A 26,843-nucleotide genomic window follows, 5' to 3' on the forward strand; every position below is an offset into this window, starting at 1 on the left:
CACAGTGTGTTAAAGTGCTGAGCTGCTGAACTTGCAGACCGAAAAGTCCCAGGTTCAAATCCCGGGAGCAGAATGAGCGCCTGCTGTTAGCCCCAGCTCCTGCCAACCTAGCAGTTCGAAAACATGCCAATGTGAGTAGATCAATAGGTACTGCTCCAGCGGGAAGGTAACTGCGCTCCATGTAGTCATGCCGGCCACATGACCTTGGAGGTGTCTACGGACAACGGTGCCTCTTCGGCTTAGAAATGGAGATGAGCACCAACCCCCAGAGTCAGACATGACGGGACTTAACGTCAGGGTAAACCTTTACCTTTACCTGTGATCAATTCCATTTTTATTCTATTATTTTGTTATATTGTATCTCATCCCATCAAGTCAAGAATTATATTGGAAACTTATTTATTACAAAGTTTTTTAAAAATTATATTAACAATTCCATGAAAAATACTAAATACTCATTGCAATATACAGTAGAGTCTCACTTATCCAACACTCGCTTATCCAACGTTCTGGATTATCCAACGCATTTTTGTAGTCAATGTTTTAAATATAGTGTGATATTTTGGTGCTAAATTCATAAATACAGTAATTACTACATAGTATTACTGCATATTGAACTACTTTTTTTGCCAAATTTGTTGTCTAACATGATGTTTTGATGCTTCATTTGTAAAATCATAACCTAATTTGATGTTTAATAGGCTTTTACTTAATGCCTCCTTATTATCCAACATATTCACTTATCCAACATTCTGCCGGCCCGTTTATGTTGGATAAGTGAGACTCTACTGTAGTTCAAAGATGAAAACATAAAAGAGCCCAACAACAAATAAAAATCTAACTTCCCCTAAAACAAATAGGTATGCCATGACAAGACTCTCTCAAGTCCTAGGATTTCAGAACCAATGCATGAACCCTGGAGATGATCCCTTGTGATGCCATAAGAACATTCTCTGGTGATGCTATAAACAAGCATAGTAAATTAAGTGTCAACCACACAGAATATACCATTCACCAAAAAAATCAAGACCAACAAATATTGACAGATTGGATATCCATGATTTCACTTAATCACATTTCCAAAAACCTTCTCTACTGAAGTGTTTATGGACATCTCTAGGTCTTTCAGTGCTATTTTTCTGGTAGTGTAAGGACCCAAAAGTCTGATTCATAAATACAAGGCTGAATCTGGGGAGTGTCACCTCAGGAAGAAGAGAAAGAATCTAGGGAGTGTCAGCCATGTACCTGCGGAGTGTCAAGACTCACCATGTCAAGAATCAGTTGAAGCAGATGAGACATTGCCTCTGAGCTCTTGAACTCTGCAAGTAGAGTGGAGAACAGCACAAAGGCTTTCAAGGAGACTTTTTCCCAAACAAAAGAAGAAATCATCCTAGTTGGAGGCAGCTAGCTGCAGCTAATGTAAGTAGCAGTTTGAATCCATGTTTCTTAATTGGTGACAAGTGTCTGATCCCTGGCATGTTTACATTCTTGAAAACTTGACCCTTGGACTGGCTCTCATCACTAGAGTGGACCTTTCTTCTGAGCATCCCTTATTACACAAGAAACCTCCCAGGCAAGCTTTTCTCCCAAAGACTTTGGCTTATTCCTGTATTTCTGCCTGGTCCTTATTTGTTGCAGCCTTGAGTTCAACACATCCCTACTTGCATGCAGAAATTAAAGTCGGACAGATATACTTCTGACTCAAGTATAGTCAAAATATGTTTGCTATTATCTATAGTTTTAGGTATCCCTCAGATAACATGGCTCATATGTAGATATATACATACAGTAGAGTCTCACTTATCCAACACTCACTTATCCAACATTCTGGATTATCCAACGCATTTTTGTAATCAATGTTTTCAATGCATTGTTATATTTTGGTGCTAAATTCATAAATACAGTAATTACTACATAGCATTAATGTGTAATGAACTACTTTTTCTGTCAAATTTGTTGTATAACATGATGTTTTGGTGCTTAATTTGTAAAATCATAACCTATTTTGATATTTAATAGGCTTTTTCTTAATTTCTCCTTATTAGCCAACATATTCTCTTATCCAATGTTCTGCTGGCCCGTTTATGTTGGATAAGTGAGACTCTACTGTATTTAATTTTCAAGGCATTGCTCATGCCCTGAGATTCTAAGATATGGGAACGAGGGCGTGGACCCTGAGATCTGGCAAAACTAAGAACAAATCATACAAGTAAAAATCAGCACTCTCCCTTCTTCCTCTTTGGTGCCTCATTCTGATGAAGACAAATCAGGACCTATCCTTTAACCATCAGAGAAAGACGAAGTTGTGCGCTTTCTCCTTCCAGTCTGTTTCCTTTCATATTCCCATCACTGCAAAGCCAGGATAGCTTTAGCACACATAAAAGTTGTTTATCAACAAGCCATGATTAACAAGTTTTGCAAAGCAGTATTGAAGGATGCATGGGGATCAAGATCATATGTCACTTTAGAACAGGCATGGGCAAACTTCGGCCCTACGGGTGTTTTGGACTTCAACTCCCACAATTCCTAACAGTTGGTTTAATACTGTCATGTCAGAAGCGACTTGAGAACATACTGCAAGTTGCTTCTGGTGTGAGAGAATTGGCTGTCTACAGAGACGTTGCCCAGGGGACATCCGTATGTGTTACCATCCTACTGGGAAGCTTCTCTTATGTTCCCCGCAAGCTAGAGCTGACAGATGGGAGCTCACCCTATCTCGCGCATTCGAACTGGCAACCTTCAGGTCAGCAATCCAACCTTCAAGTTAGCAGTCCAGCCGGCACAAGGGTTTAACCCATTGCGCCACCATGGCTCTACAATAGTTGGTAGGTTGTTAAGAATTGTGGGAGTTGAAGTCCAAAATACCTGGAGTTTGCCCATGCCTGCTTTAGAACCATTTCATACATCACCTTTTCCCAAGGACAGATGTACTCTGTGTTCTTTAAAAAATCTGATTTATTTTGCTTTTGTTCCGTGCATTTGGAGACAGCACCTTGCTTATCCACTATTGCAACCTCATTGTTTTTAATCTGATGTTTTAATTCTGTGTGGTGTTTTTTCACCTATTGTGTATATTTTATTATTGGTTTTTGTTTTTGTCCTTTGATGTTTTATATTTTATCATTGCTTGTATTTTGATTTTGCTGTAAGCCGCCCCGAGTCCCCTTCGGGGGAGATGGAGGCGGGATATAAATAAACTTATTATTATTATTATTATTATTATTATTATTATTAAAATATCTTTGCTTTAACATTCTTTATATCAAAACATCCGGACGTCCCCTGGGCAACGTCCTTGCAGACGGCCAATTCTCTCACACCAGAAGCGACTTGCAGTTTCTCAAGTCACTCCTGACATGGAAAAAAAAAATATTTATTAACTGCTGCCCATACAACAGTGTAATACCAACTGTTTTCAGTTAGTCTATTTTCCTAGCAGGCTGTAACTTGCATCCTTAAAACAGTAGTGATAATTTAAATCTAATTTCTTTGTTCAGTAATTTAACCTTTTGAGATGTACTGAAACTATGCATCATACCAAATTCCCACACTTCACGTATATCTGGATTCTTTTGCTTCCTGGATTTTAGAAATCAAGCTTTCAAAGTTAGGCAACAGATTGTAAAAGTAACTCCTGCACCCTATCATCTTCTTTGTATTTCTGTTTACTTCCTGGTATAGTTGCTATGAAACCTGTTGGAAACTACCATTTATGTTTACTAAGGGAAGAAATGTGACCGGTGTAAATAGATTTCATTTTTAAAAGAAGTTGCTTAGCATTTGGATTTTCTCTGCAAAACCATTCTTTAAACACAACATATCTGGAGCCTAATCTGATGTTATAAAAAGCACGTGGATTATGTTTAAGCAATGATAAGCCAGATGGTTCTTCTCCCTCCCCTAAGCGTCTGTGCTTTCTTCATAAATGTGTTGTAGTGACAGCAGTATGCAAACTACCCAGTCATTCTAGTTGAACTATGTTGAGCACGACAATTGCCTTGCCTTCCATGGAAACCTTGCTTGGATTGTTGTACAGATACAGCCTTTGTGAAGATGGTTTGCTCTTTTTCAAGCGGGATTTCTGCTTAAGGATGATTTAGCTATGTCCGTGAACAAATTTGTAAATGAAGAAGAAAGCTTTGAATCTGACTGTAGTCATGAATGCTGTCACAGATGTTATGAGAACCTGGAGATCTTGGAAGAAGGTACCTCTCCTTGTCTACTCTTTATGGGTGAACATACGAATTTGGTTTGGTGTTTTTTTATACTCTTCTTAACAGATCATACTGTTTTATCTTTGATTGAGAAGCCACATCTTTTCACAGTAAGCTTGAATTATATAATATTTCCCCTGAAAAGTTGTCTTAATATATTGTATCCATATTGTAAGTTGTATCCTCTTAAATGATTAAAGTATAAACATTATATTATTTGAGAGATGTGATTTGTAGCCTATTAGAAAATATAATATATTTGAGCTATATCCTGAAGGGTCCATAATATGTGTCTCTGGAAATCTCTATAATTTCTCTGGAATAATTATGACTATAGGAGAAAACACACAGGCTATATTTGGGTCAGAGAGGAGAGAGATGGGAACAGAATGTACGGGATGGGTTTTTATGGGATTTCCATCCTTACAACCCATACAAAAAAGGGAGCCCCTGGTGGCGCAGCATATTAAAGCTCTGAGCTGCTGAACTTGCAGACTGAGAGGTCGCAGGTTCGAATCCGGGGAGTAAAGCGAGCACCAGCTGTTAGCCCCAGCCTCTGCCAACACATGCAAATGTGAGTAGATCAATAGGTACCGCCTTGGCGGGAAGGTAACGGTACTCCATTTAGTCATGTCGGCCACATGACCTTGGAGGTGTCTACGGACAATGCCGGCTCTTCGGCTTAGAAATGGAGATGAGCACCAACCCCCAGAGTCGGACACGACTAGACTTAATGTCAGGGGAAAATCTTTACCTTTACTACCTAATTCACAAAAATATTTTCTTTTATTTGTAGTCAAGTTGGAGTAGTTGTGGTGGTGTTCTGTACTGAAACAGAACCTTTTGTTGCCAAACAGGACAGTGCAGTGTGTTTTCCAATTCTACGATTTCTTAACAAGGGAGAGGGAAGATCCCTTGTACATGCATTGCAGGGGGTTGGACTACATGGCCCATGTTGTCTCTTCCAACTCGATTATTCTATGATTCTGTGTGATGCTAGAGAGAATGCGAGAAAATCCTTGCAAGATGGAGAAACTTATAGTTTTCCTTGAACATTATTTTGAGCTGCCTTTCAGCACGATTTGAATGCCTGACATGTTTTGCATCCCATGTCCAGCAGCCAAAACAAACAAGCTGCAGTTATAATTTTGTCTACGTGTTGTACTATCTAAAATAGTTAAATGACACCCAGCTCTTTGCAGAATTAATCTTGTGTCACTCTGTAGCCGCATTATAGTAAGAGAGAGCAGCGAAATGGCAGAAATGGGAAGTGATTTGTATTTGCCTTTCAATCAGAATAGATAATGTGGATTATCTCCACAAAGGAGTTTCTCTTCGACCAAAAACCAAAGCTCTTTAGGAAAATACTTTTGTTTCTGAGGCAGCCTGACTTTCCAACCTGAAGTGTAGCAGAAAAAACCTTTTCATTGGGGGTAAAAGTTCACTACAGAAGAGCTTATTGCATAAGACAGCCCAGAAAATAGCCTTCTTAAGCACAGTGTAACATACGGCGCTGGGAATAAATTACTTGGCAGTCTGATGGTTAAATTTTTAAAGCCAAACATCAACTGAAATTTGTTAAAATAACACATTATCTTTTCAGTTAACTTATAACAATTTGTGTTCTTTGTGACAGCCTCTGTGGAAAAAATATTTTTAACATTTGTCTTGAGTTTCCACAAGCTGAAATGAAATGAATGCTTTTAAATTGCAGCTTCATTTCTAAAGCATCTCTACATTATTGAGTTGCTCTTCAAATATTTCTTTTCTCATTTGCATTTCAAGAGACATAGAAATACAGTAGAGTCTCACTTATCCAACATAAATGGGCCGGCAGAATGTTGGATAAGCGAAGATGTTGGATAATAAGGAGAGATTAAGGAGAAGCCTATTAAACATCAAATTAGGTTATGATTTTACAAATTAAGCACCAAAACATCATGTTATACAACAAATTTGACAGAAAAGGTAGTTCAGTATGCAGTAATGCTATGTAGTAATTACTGTATTTACGAATTTAGCACCAAAATATCATGATGTATTGAAAACATTGACTACAAAAATGCATTGGATAATCCAGAATGTTGGATAAGCACGTGCTGGATAAGTGAGACTCTACTGTATATAGAACCTGACAAGTGGAACGTGTAACAAACTGTTATAATTTTGAGTTCTTTTCAGAATTCCATTTCCTCTTCTTTCTAGTTTTCCATTCCCAATTAGCATTTCATATCTATGAAGTTTCCTCAGCCTTTATTTGACTCTTCGGTGTGTATGTATGTGGGTGTATATTTTTAGCATTTATGTCCTTAAAAGTAATTTGAAAACTGACATTTTCTGAGCCGACTGGTTGTTATCTATCTATCTATCTATCTATCTATCTATCTATTTATCTATCTATGGTAAAGGTTTTCCCCTGACATTAAGTCCAGTTGTGTCCAACTCTGGGGGGTTGGTGATCATCTCCATTTCTAAGCCGAAGTGCTGACATTGTCCATAGACACCTAAGTCATGTGGTCAGCATGATTGCATGGAGCGCTGTTACCTTCCTGCTGGAGAGGGGCCTATTGATCTACTCACATTTGCATGTTTTCGAACTTCTAGGTTGGCAGAAGCTGGGACTAACAGTGGGAGCTCACCCCGCTCTCTGGATTTCAACTGCTGACCTTTCGGTCAACAAGCTCAGCAGCTCAGCGGTTTAATCCGCTGCACCACTGGGGGGCTCGTGGTACTTGGATGATTGAATTTTTTACCCAGTATATAGAATGCCGTATGTACGTAAAAATGGGACATTGGCATTGCATTGTAGAAAAAGCAGAAATTAAAATATGGGTTGTATCACTGCTAGCATGTAAGATATATTTTGGAAAGGGGAACTGGTAAAACCACTTTTGCGTATTTCTTGTCTAAGAAGATCCTATGAAATTTGTGAGGTTTCTATAATGCGACAGGTGATTTGAAGGTACATCCAGACATGTGTCATGAAAACCCCACATGTGATGGAAAATACTGGTTCTCATTCTAGGGGAGATGCAAGATGTTCCTATGGGATCTCAGTGAAGGCAATGCTTTAGAAACAAAAAAGTTCAAACTTTAGTGTTAGCAATGCTAACGCCAACACCCTCTATATCTAATAAAGTGCATGCTGTTTTCCTGGGACGTTTATCTACTATTACTGATCTCTAAACTGGAAAACCACTGATAAGCTTACAAAGATTCCTGAGGTTCTCCAAAACAGGATTTTTAATAGGGTGAAAGTGAGATTGTTCAAAAAGATTGTGAGAAAGGAAAATTGCCAGTAGTCAAAAGAACTGGATTCTTTTCTACCTTGAAGTAAAAAGCGGAGGGTGACAATCTCACTGGACTCATTACTTTATGCCATTCAGAAATTAATTTATCCTTGCTTTAATGAACATATAAATTAGTTTGGGGGTTTCAGTGGTGTGTGGAAATAATCCAACGAAAGTTTTCTTTTTTGCTTTTTGGTTCTCTGGGGCTTTCTTTCTCAGTTTGAATGTACCTTGTCCCTCATTTTATTTCTCCATCTGCCTTTTTTCTTAAATTAGATATGATCTATTTTGAAAATCCTGTCTGTTCATTGCTCATCATAATTCATAGGCAGAAAGCTTAAACGCTTGCACAATCTGTACATGCTCAGGTTCACAACCATTTAACAGTTCCTTTTTACAGATCTATACACACACAATCCCATTCTCTCAAGTACTTTGTCTTGCCATGCACATCTTTACCCACTTGTTCTTCCCTCTTCCCAATATTCTAAGTGTGCTTTTCTATCCTTGGGAGGGTAACTTCGCTTGTATCAGGGTTTTGAGACCATTCCTTTCAGCCTGAATGGCACTCTTCAAGTACTTCTTCTGTGAGAACACCTTCAGGGCAAGGAGGAAAGCAGAACTGACTATCTGATGTTGTCACTGCCCGGACAGGAAAATAAAGAAATGCTCATTGTTCCTCTGATAGATATTTGTGCCACTGATTCTCTATATAAGGCAGTGTTTCTCAACCTGGGGGTCAGGACCCCTGTGGGGGTTGTGAGGGGGGTGTCAGAGGGGTTGCCAAAGACCAGTATTTTCTGTTCATCAAGGGGGTTCTGTGTGCCAAGTGTGGTTCAGTTCCATCATTGATGGAGATCAGTAAGCTTTTTGATTGTAGGTGAACTATAAATCCCAGCAACTACAACTCCCAAACGTCAAGGTCTATTTTCCCCAAACTCCACCAGTGTTCACATTTGGGCATACTGAGTATTTGTGCCAAGTTTGGTCCAGATCCATCATTGTTTGAGTCCACAGTGCTCTCTGGTTGTAGGTGAACTATAACTCCCAAACTCAAGGTCAATGCCCACCAAAATCTTCCAGTATTTTCTGTTCGTCATGGGAATTCTCTGTGCCAAGTGTGGTTCAGTTCCATCATCGGTGGAGTTCAGTATGCTCGTTGATTGTAGGTTAACTATAAATCCCAGCAACTACAAATCCCAAATGTCAAGGTCTATTTTCCCCAAACTCCACCAGTGTTCACATTTGGGCATACTGGGTATTTGTGCCAAGTTTGGTCCAGATCCATCATTGTTTGAGTCCACAGTGCTCTCTGGATGTAGGTGAACTACAACTCCCAAACTCAAGGTCAACACCCACCAAAACTTTCCTGTTCTTTCTGTTGGTCATGGGAATTCTGTGAGCCAAGTGTGGTTCAGTTCCATCATTGGTGGAGTTCAGTATGCTCGTTGATTGTAGGTTAACTATAAACTACAGCTCCCAAATGACAAAATCATTCCCACCCTCCAACTCCACCAGTATTCAAATTGGGGTGTATTGGGTAGTTATACCAAATTTGGTTCAGTGAATGAAAATACATCCTGCATATCAGATATTTACATTATGATTCATAATAGTGGCAAAATGACAGTTATGAAGTGGCAACGAAGATAATTTTATGGTTGGGAGTCACCACAATTGTATTAAGGGGGTCGCAGCATTAGGAAGCTTGAGAACCACTGATCTAAGGCATGCCTTAGAACAGTGCTTCTTAATCTTTTTTGTATCATGCACCTTTTTAAGAATCTGATGAAATGGTTCAAAGTGACAGGAAGGGGGGAAATCGAAAAGGACAAACTTTTGGTCCTTGAGCCACAGATTAAGAGTTGGCGGATTGTGTTGGATCAGTTGATGGTGGGTCGATCATTTGATGAAAGGTTAGAAAGTCTTTGAGAGGTTTCTTTGCCTTTTATTTCTCCTGGAGTTACATCTGGAAGGATTCCTTGGTTTTGCAGGGTCCCATACATTCTGCCTTTTTGTTCTTTGTAGCTTGGTCCAGTGGAAATGTCATATGTCTCTCTATGTATATTAAGCCCAGTATACACATTTCTTTTCCAAATACTTCCTTGAATGCTCTTTTTATGTGCCTTGATGTTGTCTGTTGACTTATGGCAACCTTATGAATTTTGTTAGGCAATACTCAGAGATGTTTTGTCAATTCCTTCCTGTGCAATATAGCCTACACCTGGTATTTGTAGGTTAGGTTGTCTTCTGTCTAAATCAGTGGTTCTCAACCTGTGGGTCCCCAGATGTTTTGGCCTTCAACTCCTAGAATTCCTAACAGCTGGTAAACTGGCTGGGATTTCTGGGAGTTGTAGGCCAAAACACTTGGGGACTCACAGGTTGAGAACCACTGATCTAAATACTAACCAAGGCTGTCTTTGTTTAGTTTCAAAGATCAGATGGGATCTGGTAGCTTTAGGGTATTTTGACAGACAGACCCCCACAATCCAGAATTTGCTATGTGTTCAGAAACAACAAAAAATTTAACACCCTTGTTGTGTTTCTTTTGCTGTCTGTGCTCCTGTTCAGAAGATTTCACTTCACTTTCCGTTCCTGTGATAATTGGATTTTGAAAACTTTGGTTTGTTGTGGAAATAATGTCAGAACTGGTGATAAAACTTCAGCGGAGACACCTTTCCCCTATGATAACTCTGAATTTTCCTTCTGTGGGGTAGATTTCTCTCACTTCCTTTTGTTTTATGCCCATTCTTAACTATGAGACATTTGTAAGTCAGTTGTTTGTTACTCAGGGACTGCCTATTTGTAAGTCAAATGTTTGTAACTCAGGGACTGCCTATTCTGGGTGAATGGTTTGTCCTTAAGTCTTCCCTCCCAAGATTTGAAAAGTTAGGTGCCCACCCTGCAACTGGAGCATTAGTCAGTAGTTTGGGTTGCTGTGAGTTTTCCGGGCTGTATGGCCATGTTCCAGAAGCATTCTCTCCTGTTGTTTCGCCTGCATCTATGGCAGGCATTCTCAGAGGTTATGAGGTCTGTTGGAAACTAGGCCAGTGAGGTTTATATATCTGTGAAATGTCCAGGGTGGGAGAAATAAGTATTGTCTGTTGAAGGCAAGTGTGAATGCTGCAATTAGCCAGTTTGATTAGCTTCGAATAGCCTTGCAGCTTCAAAGCCTGGCTGCTTCTTGCCTGGGGGAATCCTTTGCTGGGAGTTGTTAGCTGGCCCTGATTGATTCATGTCTGGAATTACTCTATTTTCTGAGTGGTGTTCTTTATTTACTGTTCTGATTTTTTAATGCTGGTAGCTAGATTTTGTTCATTTTCATGGTTTTTTCCTTTCTGTTGAAATTGTCCACATGTTTGTGGATTTTGATGGCTTCTTTGTATAATCTGACATAATGGTGGTTAGAGTGGTCCAGCATTTCTGTGTCCTCAAGTAATATGTTGTGTCCAGGTTGGTCCATCGGGAACTCTGCTATGGCTGACTTCTCTGGCTGAGTTAGTCTGCAGTGCGTTTCATGTTCCTTGATTTGTGTTTGGGCAATGCTGCATTTGGTGGTCCCTATGTAGACTTGTCCACAGCTGCATGCTATACGGTAGACTCTTGCAGAGGTGAGAGGATCCCTATTGTCCTTTGCTGAATGTGGCATTCGTTGAATTTTCTTAGAAAGGAGGAAACCATGAAAATGAATAAAATTTGCCCACCAGTATTTAAAAAACTCTAAAATCAGGACAGTAAATCAGAAACAATACTCAGAAAACAGGGGAATTCCAGACATAAAACAATCAGGGCCAGCTAACACCTCCCAACAAAGGATTCCCTCATGCAGGAAGCAGCCAGGCTTTGAAGCTGCAAGGCTATTCAATGCTAATCAAGCTGGCCAATTGCAACATTCACATTTGCTTCAAATAGACAAGAGTTCTTTCTTCCACCCTGGACATTATTCCACAGATATATAAACCCCACTTGCCTAGCTTCCAACAGACCTCACAACCTTTGAGGATGTCTGCCATAGATGTGGGCAAAATGTCAGGAGAGAATGCTTCTGGAACATTGCCATACAGCCCGGAAAACTCACAGCAACCCAGTGATTCTGGCCATGAAAGCTTTCGCCATCACAGCCAGTTTAAGGGGCAGTTTGTACTGGGCGTAATATATTTTGCCTTTGAGATTATCCTTGACGGCTTCTTTGTTTAGTCTAACAACCTTCTTAAAGGAAGCAGAACAAAAAGAACTTAAACTCTTTCCTAATTGTTGCCAAAACCTTTTGTCTAACTGGCAAACCAAAGCCTCAAAGTATGAGGCGTGATATTTGATCTTGGAACCTCCTTGTATGCAAACTATTGAAGTACTATATACTTTAAGCAAACTGTGGTGGCACATTCCTTCACAATTAGGTAGCAAAGAAAAACATCTACATAGAATCTCAAGTTCTCTATTGTGTTAAGACTTTTACTACCTATATAATTAGTTTGTACATGAAGTACAAGTAATCTTCTGATGGGACTTTTTGATATGGCTATTAACAAATGGAAGATGATCTTTATCTACCTTTTTGCACAACTGATGTGTTCATTCTTCAATCTCTTCTCCCCAAAAGACTTTATAATATTTGATTATTTTTTCATTAGACATCTAGTTTTGTCCAGATAATTCCCCATTGACATATCAGTAAATCCTTCAGGGCATCCAATGCCATGTGATTTTGGATGCTAAGCAGGGTCAGCCCTGGTTAGTACTTGGATGGGAGACCAGCAAGTATACCAGGTGCTGTAAGCTATATTTCAATGGAATGGACTCTCAAAAACTTTTGGATTTCATGGCATTGCCATAAGTAACCAGATAAGTAGCTATATTTTTATGATGTTTTTACATTAATTGTTTTAATTGTATTGTTTATTTATTATATTCTTTTTAATTGTGTAATTTTGTAATTCTTGTCTCTGCTGGGCTTGGTCCCCATGTAGGCTGCCCCAAGTCCCTTTGGGGAGATGGTGGCAGGATACAAAAATAAAATTATTATTATTATTTGAAACACAACAAGATGAGTCCACAACAGACACTCTGCTGGCTGTTGTATTGGATCACACGTCGGATACTTCCCAAGTGTCTAGGACTGTGTGATGTATCGGTGAATAATGCATGCAGATCCCAGCAAGGTGGCCTTCTGCAGCTGGCAGATGGTAATTTTGTCAGCGCCAATTGTTGTTGTTATTATTATTATTATTATTATTTTATTATGGCACAGCAAACAAGATAGATATGCTGTATTTTGTATCACAAAATCACAAGTCGAACACTTCCCAAGTGTCTAGGACTGTGTGAAGTATTTTCGGATGATGCGTGCAGATCCCAGTAGGGTGGCCTTTTGCAGTTGGCAGATCGTGATTTTGTCAATGTCTATTGTTTCCAAATGCCGGCTGAGATCTTTTGGCATGGCACCCAGTATGCCAATCACCACCGGGACCACCTGCACTGGTTTCTGCCAGAGTCTTTGAAGTTCAATCTTGAGGTCCTGATAGCCGCTGAATTTTTCCTGTTGTTTTTTGTCAATGCGACTGTCACCTGGGATGGCGACATCAATGATCCAAACCTTTTTCTTTTCCACAACTGTGATGTCTGGTGTATTGTGTTCCAGAACTTTGTCAGTCTGGATTCGGAAGTCCCACAGTATCTTTGCGTGCTCATTTTCCAATACTTTTGCAGGTTTGTGATCCCACCAGTTCTTTACTGTTGGAAGGTGGTACTTGAGGCATAAGTTCCAATGGATCATTTGGGCCACATTGTTGTGTCTCTGTTTGTAGTCTGTCTGTGCGATTTTCTTACAGCAGCTGAGGATATGATCAATGGTTTCATCGGTTTCCTTATTATTATTATTATTATTATTATTATTATTATTATTATTATGATCAATGGTTTTGTCGGTTTCTTTATTATTATTATTATTATTATTATTATTATTATTATTATTATTATTATTATTATTTGAGGGCTCATTCACACACATGTACTTCATGTGTTTAGCAGTACAATTTTCCATAATTATAGATGATGGTAACCTTCATAATTGAAATAATCATTTCCTCCACTGCATGTATTGTTCTTCCTGGTGATTTTATATAAAAGTCAGATATGTAAATTTGCAAGTGTCTAATTTCCCAAAGGATATAAAATACCACTTAGGCAAGTCACGTTGGAAGTTACCTTTGGGGTGCAAAAGAGCTTGAAACAATTGCAAGCATCAAGTAAGTTATGAGGTCATAAAAGTCAGAAGGGACATCATGAGCCATCATGTTCAGCTTCTGCTCAAATCCAGACGTCTAGCTAAGGTATCACCAAACAGGTAGCTGTCCAGCCTCTTTTTGAGAATGTCCGGAGGAGGAATCCTCACTACCACTCTAGACCAGTGGTTCTCAACCTGTAGGTCCCCAGATGTTTTGGCGTTCAACTCCCAGAAATCCTAACAGCTGGTAAACTGGCTGGGATTTCTGGGAGTTGTAGGCCAAAACACCAGGGGATCTGCAGGTTGAGAACCACTGCTCTAGACAGTTGGTTCTGTAGTCAAATTCTTTTATTGTCTAAAAGTTCCTTCTGATGTTCAATCAAAAGCTACTTCCCTGTAATTTTAAATAATTAGACCTGGCCCTATCCTCTGATGCAACAGAGAACGTGCATCACACTCTTTTTGATAACCCTTGAGATATATAAAGAATGCAGTCATGCCATTGTCTCAGTCTTCGCTTCACAAATGCTGACCGTGACCAGTTATTTCACCCTTTCTTCATATGTTTTGTTCTCCATAGGTCTTATGATACCTGTGGCCTTCTTTGAACTGCTTTGACTTAACAATATCTTTCTTTAAACCACTCCAGATGAGGACTGACCAGTGCAGAACATAGTGACACTATTGCATGACTTTACTTGGAAATTATGTTTCTGTTAATGCACACTAAAATAGTGCACTGCAGCATCACATTACTGGCTCTTGTTCAACTTGTGATAAACAATAACCCCAAGGTCCATTTTCACATACTGCTGTATTTCTCATCCTATATATGTATTTGTGGACTAAATATAGAATGTTGCATTTGTCTCTGTTGAAATTTATTCTATTAACTTCTGCCCAGGTTTCTAGTCCTTTTGAATTCTGTTCCTATCTTCCAATGTTTTAGCCATCACTCCTAGTTTAGTGGCATCTGCATAATAGACAAGTGTTGATAGATAAGTGTTGATAACAATGGCCCTAAGAGAGAACTGAGGCTTTCCACTTGACGCCTCCTTCCAGTTTGAAATAAAGCCATTAATGATGGTTTGAGCATGGTTTTCTAACAGAAGCGGTTAATCATGAGGAATGTTATGTCATCTGTTTGCATCATTCATATATAGGCTCAGTTTCAGTGTGGTAAACACTCCCTGTGCAAATTTTTAGTTTGTGTGACCAATTGTGTATTCAGGAAATTTGCTTTGGGCATATTATTGATGAGGTTTCTTCATCCTCTATCTCTCGCATTCAGACGTCCTTGTGTATCAATATATGCTTCCACTTTAGGATACCAGAGACAAAGTTAAATTAAAGGATGGAGGAGCCGATTATACAACATTTATGGATCAGATGCTTTATGGGTGTCTCTCTTCTGCTACAAAGTGCTTCTCTCCATGTGTCCTTGTGTGAATACCCACACAGCACATAGACTTACCATGGTCTAATTCGTGTTCAAGCTAGAAAACTAATGTTTTTCAGTGGTTTAGATAGAATTATTCTGTCTCATTTTTTAAAAAAATGAAGCTGACATTTAGCTGTGTGATTTCTGTTTCAAATCTGGCATTTACTTGGGCCAGCCTATCGGGATTTGAATTCAAGCAAACAATTTAGAACTTATTTGAAAATATAGATGTTTAGCTGACTTCCCCAGGATGTATTTTACAGTTTCAAAAAATACCCATCAGGGCTGTGTGAAATTGTAAATATATAGGTGACTTGGCTGTTTCCTGAATAGATGACTGATGTAAGGCAAGTTGTTCTTCACAATTAATGTATCATTTACAGAATTTCAGTTAATAGTGAGATCCATTAACTGAATATAGTTAGTTTTTTAATAAAACAATTGAATTCATTAAGGATAAATTTAAGTCCAAATTTTGCTCCATAAATAGAGAAACCCAATTTTGCAGATGGAATGTATTGGTTGTACCATTAATAGCCTGCTGAGGTAGTTTTATTTAAAGATATTTTTAAAAGAAAAAAGATCACCGGTGTATTTTTTTATTGTGCAAGCAATTATTTTTGTTTAGATAATTATTGTTGGCATGTGCAAATGATAATGAATTATTGTTATATGCTATTACCCTATGATTTTTATGTGTATGCATGGACTGTGGCCTATGGTGGCGTTTCTATGACCAATTCAGTTGTTTATTATTCCCATCTAAACTCCTAAATTGCTTAACCATCTAAAAATGTTTAATGACTGATACGTTGATCAAGCAAAAACACATTGGTATTAAAGCTAACATATTATGACATATTTGATTATGCTAAAATTGTATGCATTTATTTGAATGCATGATTTCATTAAGTTTAATCTCTACTGAAATGTTCATAGCCTTTATTTTCCAAATGTATACACCCGGGTCCCACTGCCAGCTATGACAAGTAAAGAATCATTTGCATAAGCCATTTCGTAGCAGATGTTTAAATAATATTTTCTGTGGCCCAGAAGTTATTTGTATTTTGTCTTCTTGTAGTCAAAATCTAGACACCACTACTAATCTGGTGATAATTCAAATACAGAAAGAAAGCCTACATTGCTTGACGTTTTAAATTACGGTATGCAGGGTTTTTTTTTGTGTCAGGAGTGATTTGAGAAACTGTAAATTGCTACTGGTGTGAGAGAATTGGCCGTCTGCAAGGATGTTTCCCAGGGGATCCCCGGATGTTTTGATGTTTTTACCATTCTGTGGGAGGCTTCTCTCATATCCCCACATGAAACTGGAGCTGATAGAGGGAGCTCATCTGCTCTCTCCCTGAGTTGGATTCAAACCAGCAACCTCCAGGTCAGCAACCCAACTTTCAAGTCAGCAGTCCAGCCAGCACAAGAGTTTAACCCACTGCGCCGGGGGCTCCTAATTATGCAGTTGCCACATACAGAGGTCATTCTGTTTTCAACATGGTTGAAATACCATTGCAATTCACAAAGACATCACACTTAAAGTTTTATAGTAAACTCTGCTTTTAAAAATATTCTAATGAAACAGCTTACAGGCAGTCCCCGAGTTACAAACATCCAACTTACAAATGACTCACAGTTAATAACAGGGATGAAACAACAGAAAGTGAGCGGGAATCTACCCTTCAGGGAAATTCATTCCTGAAAGAGTTATCATGGGGGGGGGGAGTGTTTCCACTGTAGCTTTCTCACTAATCCTTGTTTCCACGACAAGCCAAATTTTTCAAAATCCAGTTGTCACAGGGACAGAAAGTGAAATGAAATATTCTGAACAGAGGGAAAAAGAAACGTTACAGGAGTGTAAAGCTTTCCCTATGCTATCCACAACTAAGAAAAATATTTTGGCTGGAGTTACATTTAAAAAAGGGGCCCGGGTGACGCAGCAGGTTAAACCACTGAGCTGCTGATCTTGTTGACTGAAAGGTTGCGGGTTCGAATCCGAGGAGCGCAGAGAGCTCCTGCTGTTAGCCTTAGTTTCTTCCAACCTAGCAGTTCAAAACCAGGCAAATGTGAGTAGATCAATAAGTATTGCTCTGGTGGGAAGGTAATGGCACTCCATACAGTCATGCCGGCCACATGACCTTGGAGGCGTCTATGGACAACGCCGGCTCTTCGGCTTAGAAATGGAGATGAGCACCAATCCCCAGAGTCAGACACGACTAGACTTAATGTCAGGGGACAACCTTTACCTACACTTAAAAAAATGTATCTCTTTGGACTTACATTCAAATTTAACTTAAGAATCTACCTAGAGAAGCTATTTTGTTCCTAACCTAAAGACTGCCAGTAATAATGTATGAACTTTGAAATCATTTTATTTCCCACAATATGCTCTCCCCCTCCCTCCCACATCATATTCAACAGCACTTGTAAATCTATTTTTCAACAAGGGTACAATTCCAAGATGACATCTAGATTTGTTGTTGCAATCAATGATTATCTACTTGTAATCTCTACAATTATATCATAAATGGGACACTCCCCTGGGCAGAACCAAGGTCTGATAAGGCTTGGTATTTGCTGTTGGCTCTTTCATGTTTTCTTAATGAGTTCTCAAGAAATGGCATCAAGACATTCGCATACTGTAAATAATGAAATGTCAATATGCAGAAAAGGTCATATGACACATAAAGTATTAAAGAAGTAAGGGAAAGGAGACATAATATTTAGTTCTATACTGGATTTTTTTCTGCAAGGAACTGTTAGGGAAATGACAGGCAAAAAAGAATACTGTACCACTTTAAATATATAATTCCTTTTTTCCTTTGGAATATCATGTTAGAGGCAGGACTTTGTGGAGCCTGTCAGTATGCTGTTTTTAGTCTGAAAGGCACTGTGAAACCATCAGTCCAGCTTTTGTGAAAGCATAATGGCTATGAATAGAATTTCATCACAGGCAATATAATACAATGTGGCCTCCATATTTTCAGGGTACATGTTCCTGTAATGTATTTAGGAATAAACTCCATTAAACAGACTTAGTTAAGTGACCAGCTCTGGGGCCAGCCTGGTAACTAATTGTGTAAAATGATGGAAATTCACTATTTGAAATGTTAAAATAATTCTATGTCTGTTACATACCATGTTTATTTTAAATGTTCCATTGACTTTCATGCATTGGGGGAAAGCATAAATTATATCTTTTTGTTTTGTTTTAGTTTTATGTGCTGAAAGAGTGGGCCAGATGACTAAAACATACAATGACATTGATGCTGTTACACGTCTTCTTGAAGAGGCAAGTATCCTTTGTTGAAGTGGAATAGTAAAATGAATGTAGCACAATAATGTGTTCTTGCAAAATGTTTATTGCACATTGAACCTGTTGTTTTAAAGCATTTTAGGTAAACAAAATAATGACATAAACAACAAAATTAAGGAGGTTGATGAAAAACTTCTATACTGCCATACTGCACAGTACGACCCGATATCCATCGGGGATATGTCCCTGAATTTATCATGGAAACAGTAAACCATGGATAATAGCGATCATGCCACCAGAAGTTATCATAGAGAACTTGGTGGAAGGCGTAGAAAATTCCTAGAGTGATATAGCAATTAGGAGAACTATTATTTATTGAATTTTTCTTCAATGATTCCTTTGTTTTTATGTGCTACTACTGCATAGGCTACTACTCTAATGTCAAGTATGCAAATAGGTAAATTATGGTGTAATTGTATAATAGTACAAAATGGTTTGAATTATGGCATCATAACTATATTTACTTAGGTCTAATGCACCATCAAATCCAATGTGCATCTCAATTTTCAAAACCTTGAAACCCAGAAAAGTATTTATTTATTTATTTATTTACATCACTTTTACCCCGCCTTTCTCTCCGAGGAGACTCAAAGCGGCTTACAGTAAATAGGCAAAAATTCAATGCCTAAAAACAATGTAAAAACAACAATGCATATAAAACAATCTACAAAAAAACAGTTCATATAAAACAGATACCATTACAAAATAAAATCACATTATATAAAATTTTAAGAATGTCCAAGATTAAAATCCATTCATCCAGAATCCTCAAGTCTTCGTACAGGTCATGTAAAGTCCATGCTCTTATTCATTAAAAGCTTGTGTGCACAGCCATGTCTTTAAGGCTTTCCTGAAGCCTAGGAGAGTTGGTATCTGCCGTATGTTGCTGGGGAGGGTGTTCCACAGCCGAGAAGCCACCACCGAGAAGGCCCTGTCCCTCGTTCCCACCAGCCTTACCTGCGAGGCTGGTGGGACCGAGAGTAGGGCCTCCCCCGATCATAGAATCATAGAATCATAGAATAGTAGAGTTGGAAGAGACCACATGGGCCATCCAGTCCAACCCCCTGCTAAGAAGCAGGAAATCGCATTCAAAGCACCCCCGACAGATGGCCATCCAGCCTCTGCTTAAAAGCCTCCAAAGAAGGAGCCTCCACCACGGCCCCGGGGAGAGAGTTCCACTGTCGAACAGCTCTCACAGTGAGGAAGTTCTTCCTGATGTTCAGGTGGAATCTCCTTTCCTGTAGTTTGAAGCCATTGTTCCGTGTCCTAGTCTGCAGGGCAGCAGAAAACAAGCTTGCTCCCTCCTCCCTATGACTTCCCTTCACGTATTTGTACATGGCTATCATGTCTCCTCTCAGCCTTCTCTTCTGCAGGCTAAACATGCCCAGCTCTTTAAGCCGCTCCTCATAGGGCTTGTTCTAAGATCTAAGAGTTCTAGAAGGCTCATAGGGGGAAATACGTTCGGACAGGTAAGATGGGCCAGGACCATTTAGGGCTTTGTAGGTCAAAACCAGCACTTTGAATTGGGCTCGGTAGCATATCGGCAGCCAGTGGAGCTGGCTCAGCATGGGAGTAGTACGCTCCCTGTAAGCTGCTCCTGTTATTAGTCTGGCTGCCGCCCGTTGTACTAGTTGGAGCTTCCGAGCTGTCTTCAAAGGCAGCCCCACGTAGAGCGCGTTGCAGTAGTCCAAACGAGCTGTAACCAGAGCGTGGACCACCATGGCCAAGTCAGACCTCCCAAGGAATGGGCGCAGCTGGCGCACAAGGCGGAGTTGTGCAAAGGCTCCCCTGGCCACCGCCGAGACCTGGGGCTCCAGGATCAGCGATGAGTCCAGGAGAACCCCCAGACTGCGAACCTGACTCTTCAGGGGGAGTGCAACCCCATCCAACACAGGCTGTAACTCTATTCCCTGTTCAGCCCTGCGACTGACCAGGAGGACCTCTGTCTTGTCTGGATTAAGTTTCAATTTGTTCACCCTCATCCAGTCTGACACAGCGGCCAGACACCAGTTCAGGACCTGAACAGCCTCCTTAGTGACAGGTGGGAAGGAATGACAGAACTGGACATCATCTGTGTACAGATGACACCGCACCCCGAAACTCCGGATGATCTCTCCCAGCGGCTTCATGTATATGTTAAACAACATGGGGGACAGTATTGACCCCTGTGGGACCCCACAAGTCAATGGTTGTGGGGCCGAGCAGGTGTCCCCCAATGACACCATCTGGGAACGACCCTCCAGGAAGGACCGGAGCCACTGAAGAACAGTACCCCCGAGACCCATCCCGGCAAGGCGCCCCAGAAGGATACCGTGATCGACGGTATCGAAGGCCGCTGAGAGGTCCAGCAGAACCAGCAGGGACACACTCCCCCTGTCCAGTTCCCGGCGTAGATCATTGACTAAGGCGACCAAGGCTGTCTCGGTACCATGCCCCGGCCTGAAGCCAGACTGCGCCGGATCCAGAAACCATATTATGCGAATCTAATGCATACCCTAATTTTGAGAGGGCAATTTAGTCAAAAAAAGACGAGCATTAGAATCGAGTAAATATAATATTTCATACCAAACTACAGTTTTAACTATCAGTACATACAGAACACAGTAAGTCTCATCTTAGCTATAGCCTGGGTTCATTCAAAGCAGTGGGATAGCCCCAGCTATTTCATACTAGTTTGGTAACAGAATTTTTTGTAATTTTAAGCACACCAACATGAAATACATTGTACAGAAATTACATAGACCTAAAAGTGTATCAATCTAAATCCAAGGCTTAAATGGGAAACCATAAAACAACTGAGCAACTTTTAATGTTCATTTCTCAGAAGCTTATGCCAGGATGGCAACCCACTTGTCTGTTCTGCATGCACAAGTTTGATCAAATAACTTTAGCACCATCTTTACACTGAACCCGAAAGACAAATTGCAAGTGTTGTAGGAAGCTCATACAAGCAATAGGTGTCTCAGTTAGGTTGAAACTAGTAGTTGTTGCATGCTTGTGTTAAAGAAATGAACAAAAAAAAATGTTTTTGCTTGGATGAAAATTGAGTAGAGAGCTCCTACTGAGAAACATCCTTTAAAGGAGTGATTCATTCACTCAGTGTACGTACATTACAGGCAGTTCCCAAGTTACAAACAAGATAGGTTTTGTAGGTTTGTTCTTAAATTGAATTTTTATGTAAGTTGGAACAGGTACATTTTAAAGTGTAACTCCAGCCCCCCCCCCCCCGGTCTCTCTCTCTCTATATATATATACATACTCTGTGTGTGTGTGTGTATATGTGTGTGTGTGTGTGTATATATATATATATATATATACACATACACACACACACACACACATACATACATACATACATACACACACACTGTATATAAGCTGACCCGAATATAAGCCGAGGCACCTAATTTTACCACAAAAAAACTGGGAAAACATTGACTCCAGTATAAGCCGAGGGTGGTAAATTTCAGAAATAAAAATCGATACCAATAAAATTACATTAATTGAGGCATCAGTAGGTTAAATGTTTTTGAACATTTACATAAAGCTCAAATTTAAGATAAGACTGTCCAACCCTGATTGAATCATGATTCTCATCTTCTTCAATGTAAATGTGCTTATGTGTCCTTTTAATAATAATAGAGTAAAATAATACATGTAATAATAATAATAATAAATACAGAAAAATAATACAAGTAATAATAAATAGAGTAAAATAATAAATGCAATAATAATAAGATCAGAGTGAAATAATAAATGTATTATTAATAATAATAAAAATAGAGTAAAATAAATGTAATAGTAGCAACTATAATAGAGAAAAATAATAAATGTAATAATACCAATAATAATAGAGAAAATAATAAATGTACCATATATTCTCGAGTATAAGCTGACCCAAATATAAGCCAGCCAGAACCCTCACCTGAGTATAAGCCGAGGGGGGCTTTTTCAGTCTTAAAAAAAGGGCTGAAAAACTAGGCTTATACTTGAGTATATACAGTGTATGTGTGTGTGTGTGTGTGTGTGTAGCATAGGGAAGTGTTAACACCCCTGTGGTGTTTGCTTTGCTGTCTGTGCCTCTAAACAGAAGATGCCACCTTACTTTCTGTCCCTGTGATAATTGGATTTTGAAAAAATTGGCTTGTTGTAGAAATAAAGATTGACAAGAAAGCTTTAGAGGAGACTCCTTTACCCCATATTAACTCTTTCAGGAGTGAATTTTCCTTCTGGGGGTAGATTTCCTCTCACTTCCTGTTGTCTTACCCCTTTTTGGAACCAGAAGTCATATGTAAGTCGGATGTTTGTAACTTGGAAACTGCCTGTGTAGTGTTTCCTTCACTCTTTTATGTTTGTGTAGTGGGTTTTTCTTTTTTGAATGATTCTGCAGCCAAAAGTTTAAGTCATTATTCAGTTTTTTGCTGCAGCCAATCCTGGCGATAGTGATGTTAAATTATTATCTTTATCCAGGTTTCTGAGCTGTACTGACTATTGACTTTTTTTTGCAAATACTTGAATTATTAAAAAAAAAGACTTGAGAAAAGATATCTTTTGAGGAGACCTTGTGTCATAAACATCACTATATCTACCCGTGTAATGAAAACTTGGTTTATAAAGGACGTAGTAATTATTTTGTAAAATTCTCCTACTTCTAAAGCTCACTAGAAATATTTGCCTCAAGTGTGCATGTGAAAATTATTATGCTGCCAATAATAATAATAATAATAATAATAACAACAACAACAACAACAACAACAACAACAACAACAACAACTTAATTTTTATATCCCACTCTCATCTCCCCAGAGGGGACTCGGGATGGCTCACATGGGGATAAGCCCAGTTTCAACATACAAAAAATACAGCATAATTAAACCAATGTAATACAGGTAAAATAGTATAAACATACAACCAGCATAAAACATCAACATCAAAACATTAGAACATTCCAAGCAAACGGCTCAGAGATGAATCGCCAGAACAATTGGGAATACAATATGGTGTAGGTGTGATGGACCTGGGAACCGTCGAAGAAGAGGAGGAAGTGGATAAGGATCAAAAGACAGAAGAAGAGGAAAGAAGTTGAAGATGGACTGGAGTTTGAGATGCTACTCAAACAATGTCAATGGACTAAATTGCCCCCAGAAAAGAAATAAAATTTTCTCACAATTAAAGAAGCAGAAGTATGATGTGATTGCCCTACAGGAATCTCATATTTCCCAAAGATTTGTAGCACTACTATCCCAAAAAGCACTAGGAAAGGAATACTATTCGGCAGCACCAGATAAAAAGAAGGGGGTGGTAATATATGTAAAAAACAACATCCCTTCTGAATTAGCCTTTAAAGACACCGAGGGAAGAATAGTTGCCATTCGGATAGAAAGAGGAGGACATAGACTACTAATTTGTAATATATATTCACCAAACGGATCAAAAGGAAAATTTGTAAAGAAATTGAGGGAACTAATTGGAGAACAAAAATTCGATGACCTTATACTCTTAGGAGATTTTAATGGAGTGATAGACAATAAAATTGATAGACAAATACAGAGTAAGAAGAAAGGCCAGGAAAACCTAGGTCAATTACCCCAAAGCTTTATAAATCTAAAGAAAGAATACGATTTGGTAGATATATGGAGATTATATCATGGGACAGAGAAGGACTATACATATTTTTCAAGCAGGCATAATAATTGGTCCAGAATTGATATGATTTGGTCAACCAAAACGATATCCACAAAAATAAATAAGATTAGTATATTACCAAGGAAAGACACAGATCATTGCCCGCTAGAGTTAAAATTAAACTACAAACCCGGTATGAAAAAATGGAGACTTAATGAAAACCTACTACAAAAGGAAGAAGATATAGAGAAAAATAAAAAACTTCTTAAAGAATATTTTTTGTTCAACACAACAGCGGATGTAGATGATGGCATTATTTGGGACGCAAGTAAGGCCGTCATGAGGGGTAATTTTATTCAACAAAATGCTATAAAAAATAAATTAAGAAATCAAAAGTCATTAGAAATACATAAAGCAATAGAATTGGCTGAAAAGAATTTAAAGAAAAACCCCAAAAACTCAAAATTAGGACAGGAATTAGATTACCTTAATAAACAACGTCAGCAATTGGAAATGGAACAAAGGGCTAAAGAGTTGAAATTTGTAAAACAGTACCATTTCCAAAACGCAAACAAGCCGGGTAAATGGCTAACACACACACTAAGGAGGAAAAGACAGGAACAATGGATAACCCAGATAAAAGACGGAACCAAAGTTTATACATCAGAGAAAGAGATTATGGACCAATTTAGCAAATATTTTGGAAACCTATATAAAAGTGACTATATAAATAGAGAAGAAGTTATGCTATACTTGGGGAGACAAAAGATACAAAGACTAACAGATGACCAAAGGGAGATGCTAAACAAGGATATATCACATAAAGAAATCGATATTGCTATAAGGAAATTAGATCCCAATAAAGCACCGGGTCCAGACGGCCTAACGCCAATTTACTATAAAAGATTGAAAGATGATCTGATACCCCACTTACAAAAAGTTATGAATAACGCCCTACATCAAAAACAGATACCTAAATCTTGGAAAGAAGCTAACATAATACTGCTACCTAAAGACAATTCGGACCCCAATAACATCAAAAATTATAGACCTATCTCCCTATTAAATACGGATTATAAAATCTTTGCTTTAATTATTGCGGAAAGACTAAAATTATATTTAACAAATTGGATAAAAGAAGAACAATCGGGATTTTTACCAGATAGGAGTATTAAAAACAACGTACGAAGTTTAGTAAATATAATTGAATACTATGAAAAACATAATCAAAAAGAAGTAGCCATAATGACGGTTGATGCGGAAAAGGCATTTGACCGTATAAATTGGGATTTATTTAAAATGTTAATGAGAGAAATGGATATAGGGAATAATTTTATGAATGCGATACAAGCTATATATGAAGATCAGACGGCAAATATCTGGGTAAATGGTCAATCATCTAACAAAATTAGGGTGGAGAAGGGGACTAGGCAAGGATGTCCCCTATCCCCACTAATATTTGTAATGTCATTAGAATTACTCCTTAATAATTTGAGAGATGACGACAATTTAAAAGGCTTAAAAATAGGCAAAGAGACATACAAACTCCGTGCCTTTGCGGATGACTTAGTGTGCATTATAGAGGATCCATTAAATAATATCAAAAAGTGGCTACGGGAAATAGAAGACTTCGGCAAAATATCAGGTTTCAGAATAAATAAAGATAAATCCATGATATTAACCAAAAATGTATCAAAAGAAAGACAATCCCAGATAAGTGATATCACAGGTATGAAAACGCCAACCAAAATAAAATATCTAGGAATATATCTAACAACAAAGAATTCACAGTTACTCCAAAACAACTATATCAATAAATGGAAAGAAATTAAAAACAATCTCAAGAATTGGTCTTCATTAAAATTATCCTTATTGGGTAGAATAGCGGTTATTAAATCAAATGTATTACCAAAAATGATATATCTTTTCCAAAACCTTCCAATAATTAGGAACCAGAAGTTATTCAAAGAATGGAATAAAGATATATCAAAATTCATCTGGAATAATAAGAAACCAAGAATAAATTTTACAAATTTGACAGATGCCAAAAATAGAGGGGGTTTAGGTTTACCGAACCTTGCCCTTTACTCAGAAGCCTGCGGATTAGATTGGGTAAGGGATTGGATTAATTTAAGCAATAAGAAAATGTTGACCCTGGAAGGACATGATTTGCGAGCCGGCTGGCATGCGTACCTATGGTACAACAAAGCACCAATCGAAAAAAATTTTGGCAACCATTTTATTCGTTCGGCCTTACTCAAGATCTGGAATAAATATAAACAGAGAATCTATAATAAAACCCCCCTCTGGGTGTCTTCTATGGAGGCACGCCAGAGAAGAGAACTGGGATGGAACACATGGCCTACGTATAGAGATATACTAGAAAAAGAAGGGAGGGAAATAAAATTAAAATCACAGGAAGAATTAAAATTAAAATATGGTAATCTAACCTGGCTCCAGTATTATCAATTAAAAGAAAGCTTCAATAAAGATAAGATTCAGGGATTCGAGGATAAGGTAACACCATGGGATGTAATATTAAGCAAGGGAAAGAGGAAAATTGCAAATATATATAAATTTCTATTGGAATGGAGTACTGAGAAGGAACAAATAAAAGAGTGCATGACAAATTGGGCAAGAGATCTAGGAAGAACTATACTATTAGAGGAATGGGAACTTTTATGGGGGAAAAAATTAAATTATACATATGCCTATGAATTGAAAGAAA

General features: G+C 38.5%; 1 protein-coding gene across 2 annotated transcripts in view; it reads left to right on the forward strand.

Annotated features, from left to right (window-relative positions):
* The window catches only part of trak1 (trafficking kinesin protein 1), a 104,894-nt gene that overhangs the window by 12,687 nt on the left and 65,364 nt on the right, over positions 1–26,843 (forward strand). For both annotated transcript variants that reach the window (XM_062984177.1, XM_062984176.1), the window contains exon 2: positions 18,390–18,466. In XM_062984177.1, coding sequence (XP_062840247.1) covers positions 18,390–18,466 — 77 coding nt within the window. The remainder of the gene's footprint in view (positions 1–18,389; positions 18,467–26,843) is intronic.

This window comes from Anolis carolinensis, chromosome 6 (genome assembly GCF_035594765.1).
Source record: "Anolis carolinensis isolate JA03-04 chromosome 6, rAnoCar3.1.pri, whole genome shotgun sequence".
Taxonomy (NCBI): domain Eukaryota; kingdom Metazoa; phylum Chordata; class Lepidosauria; order Squamata; family Dactyloidae; genus Anolis; species Anolis carolinensis.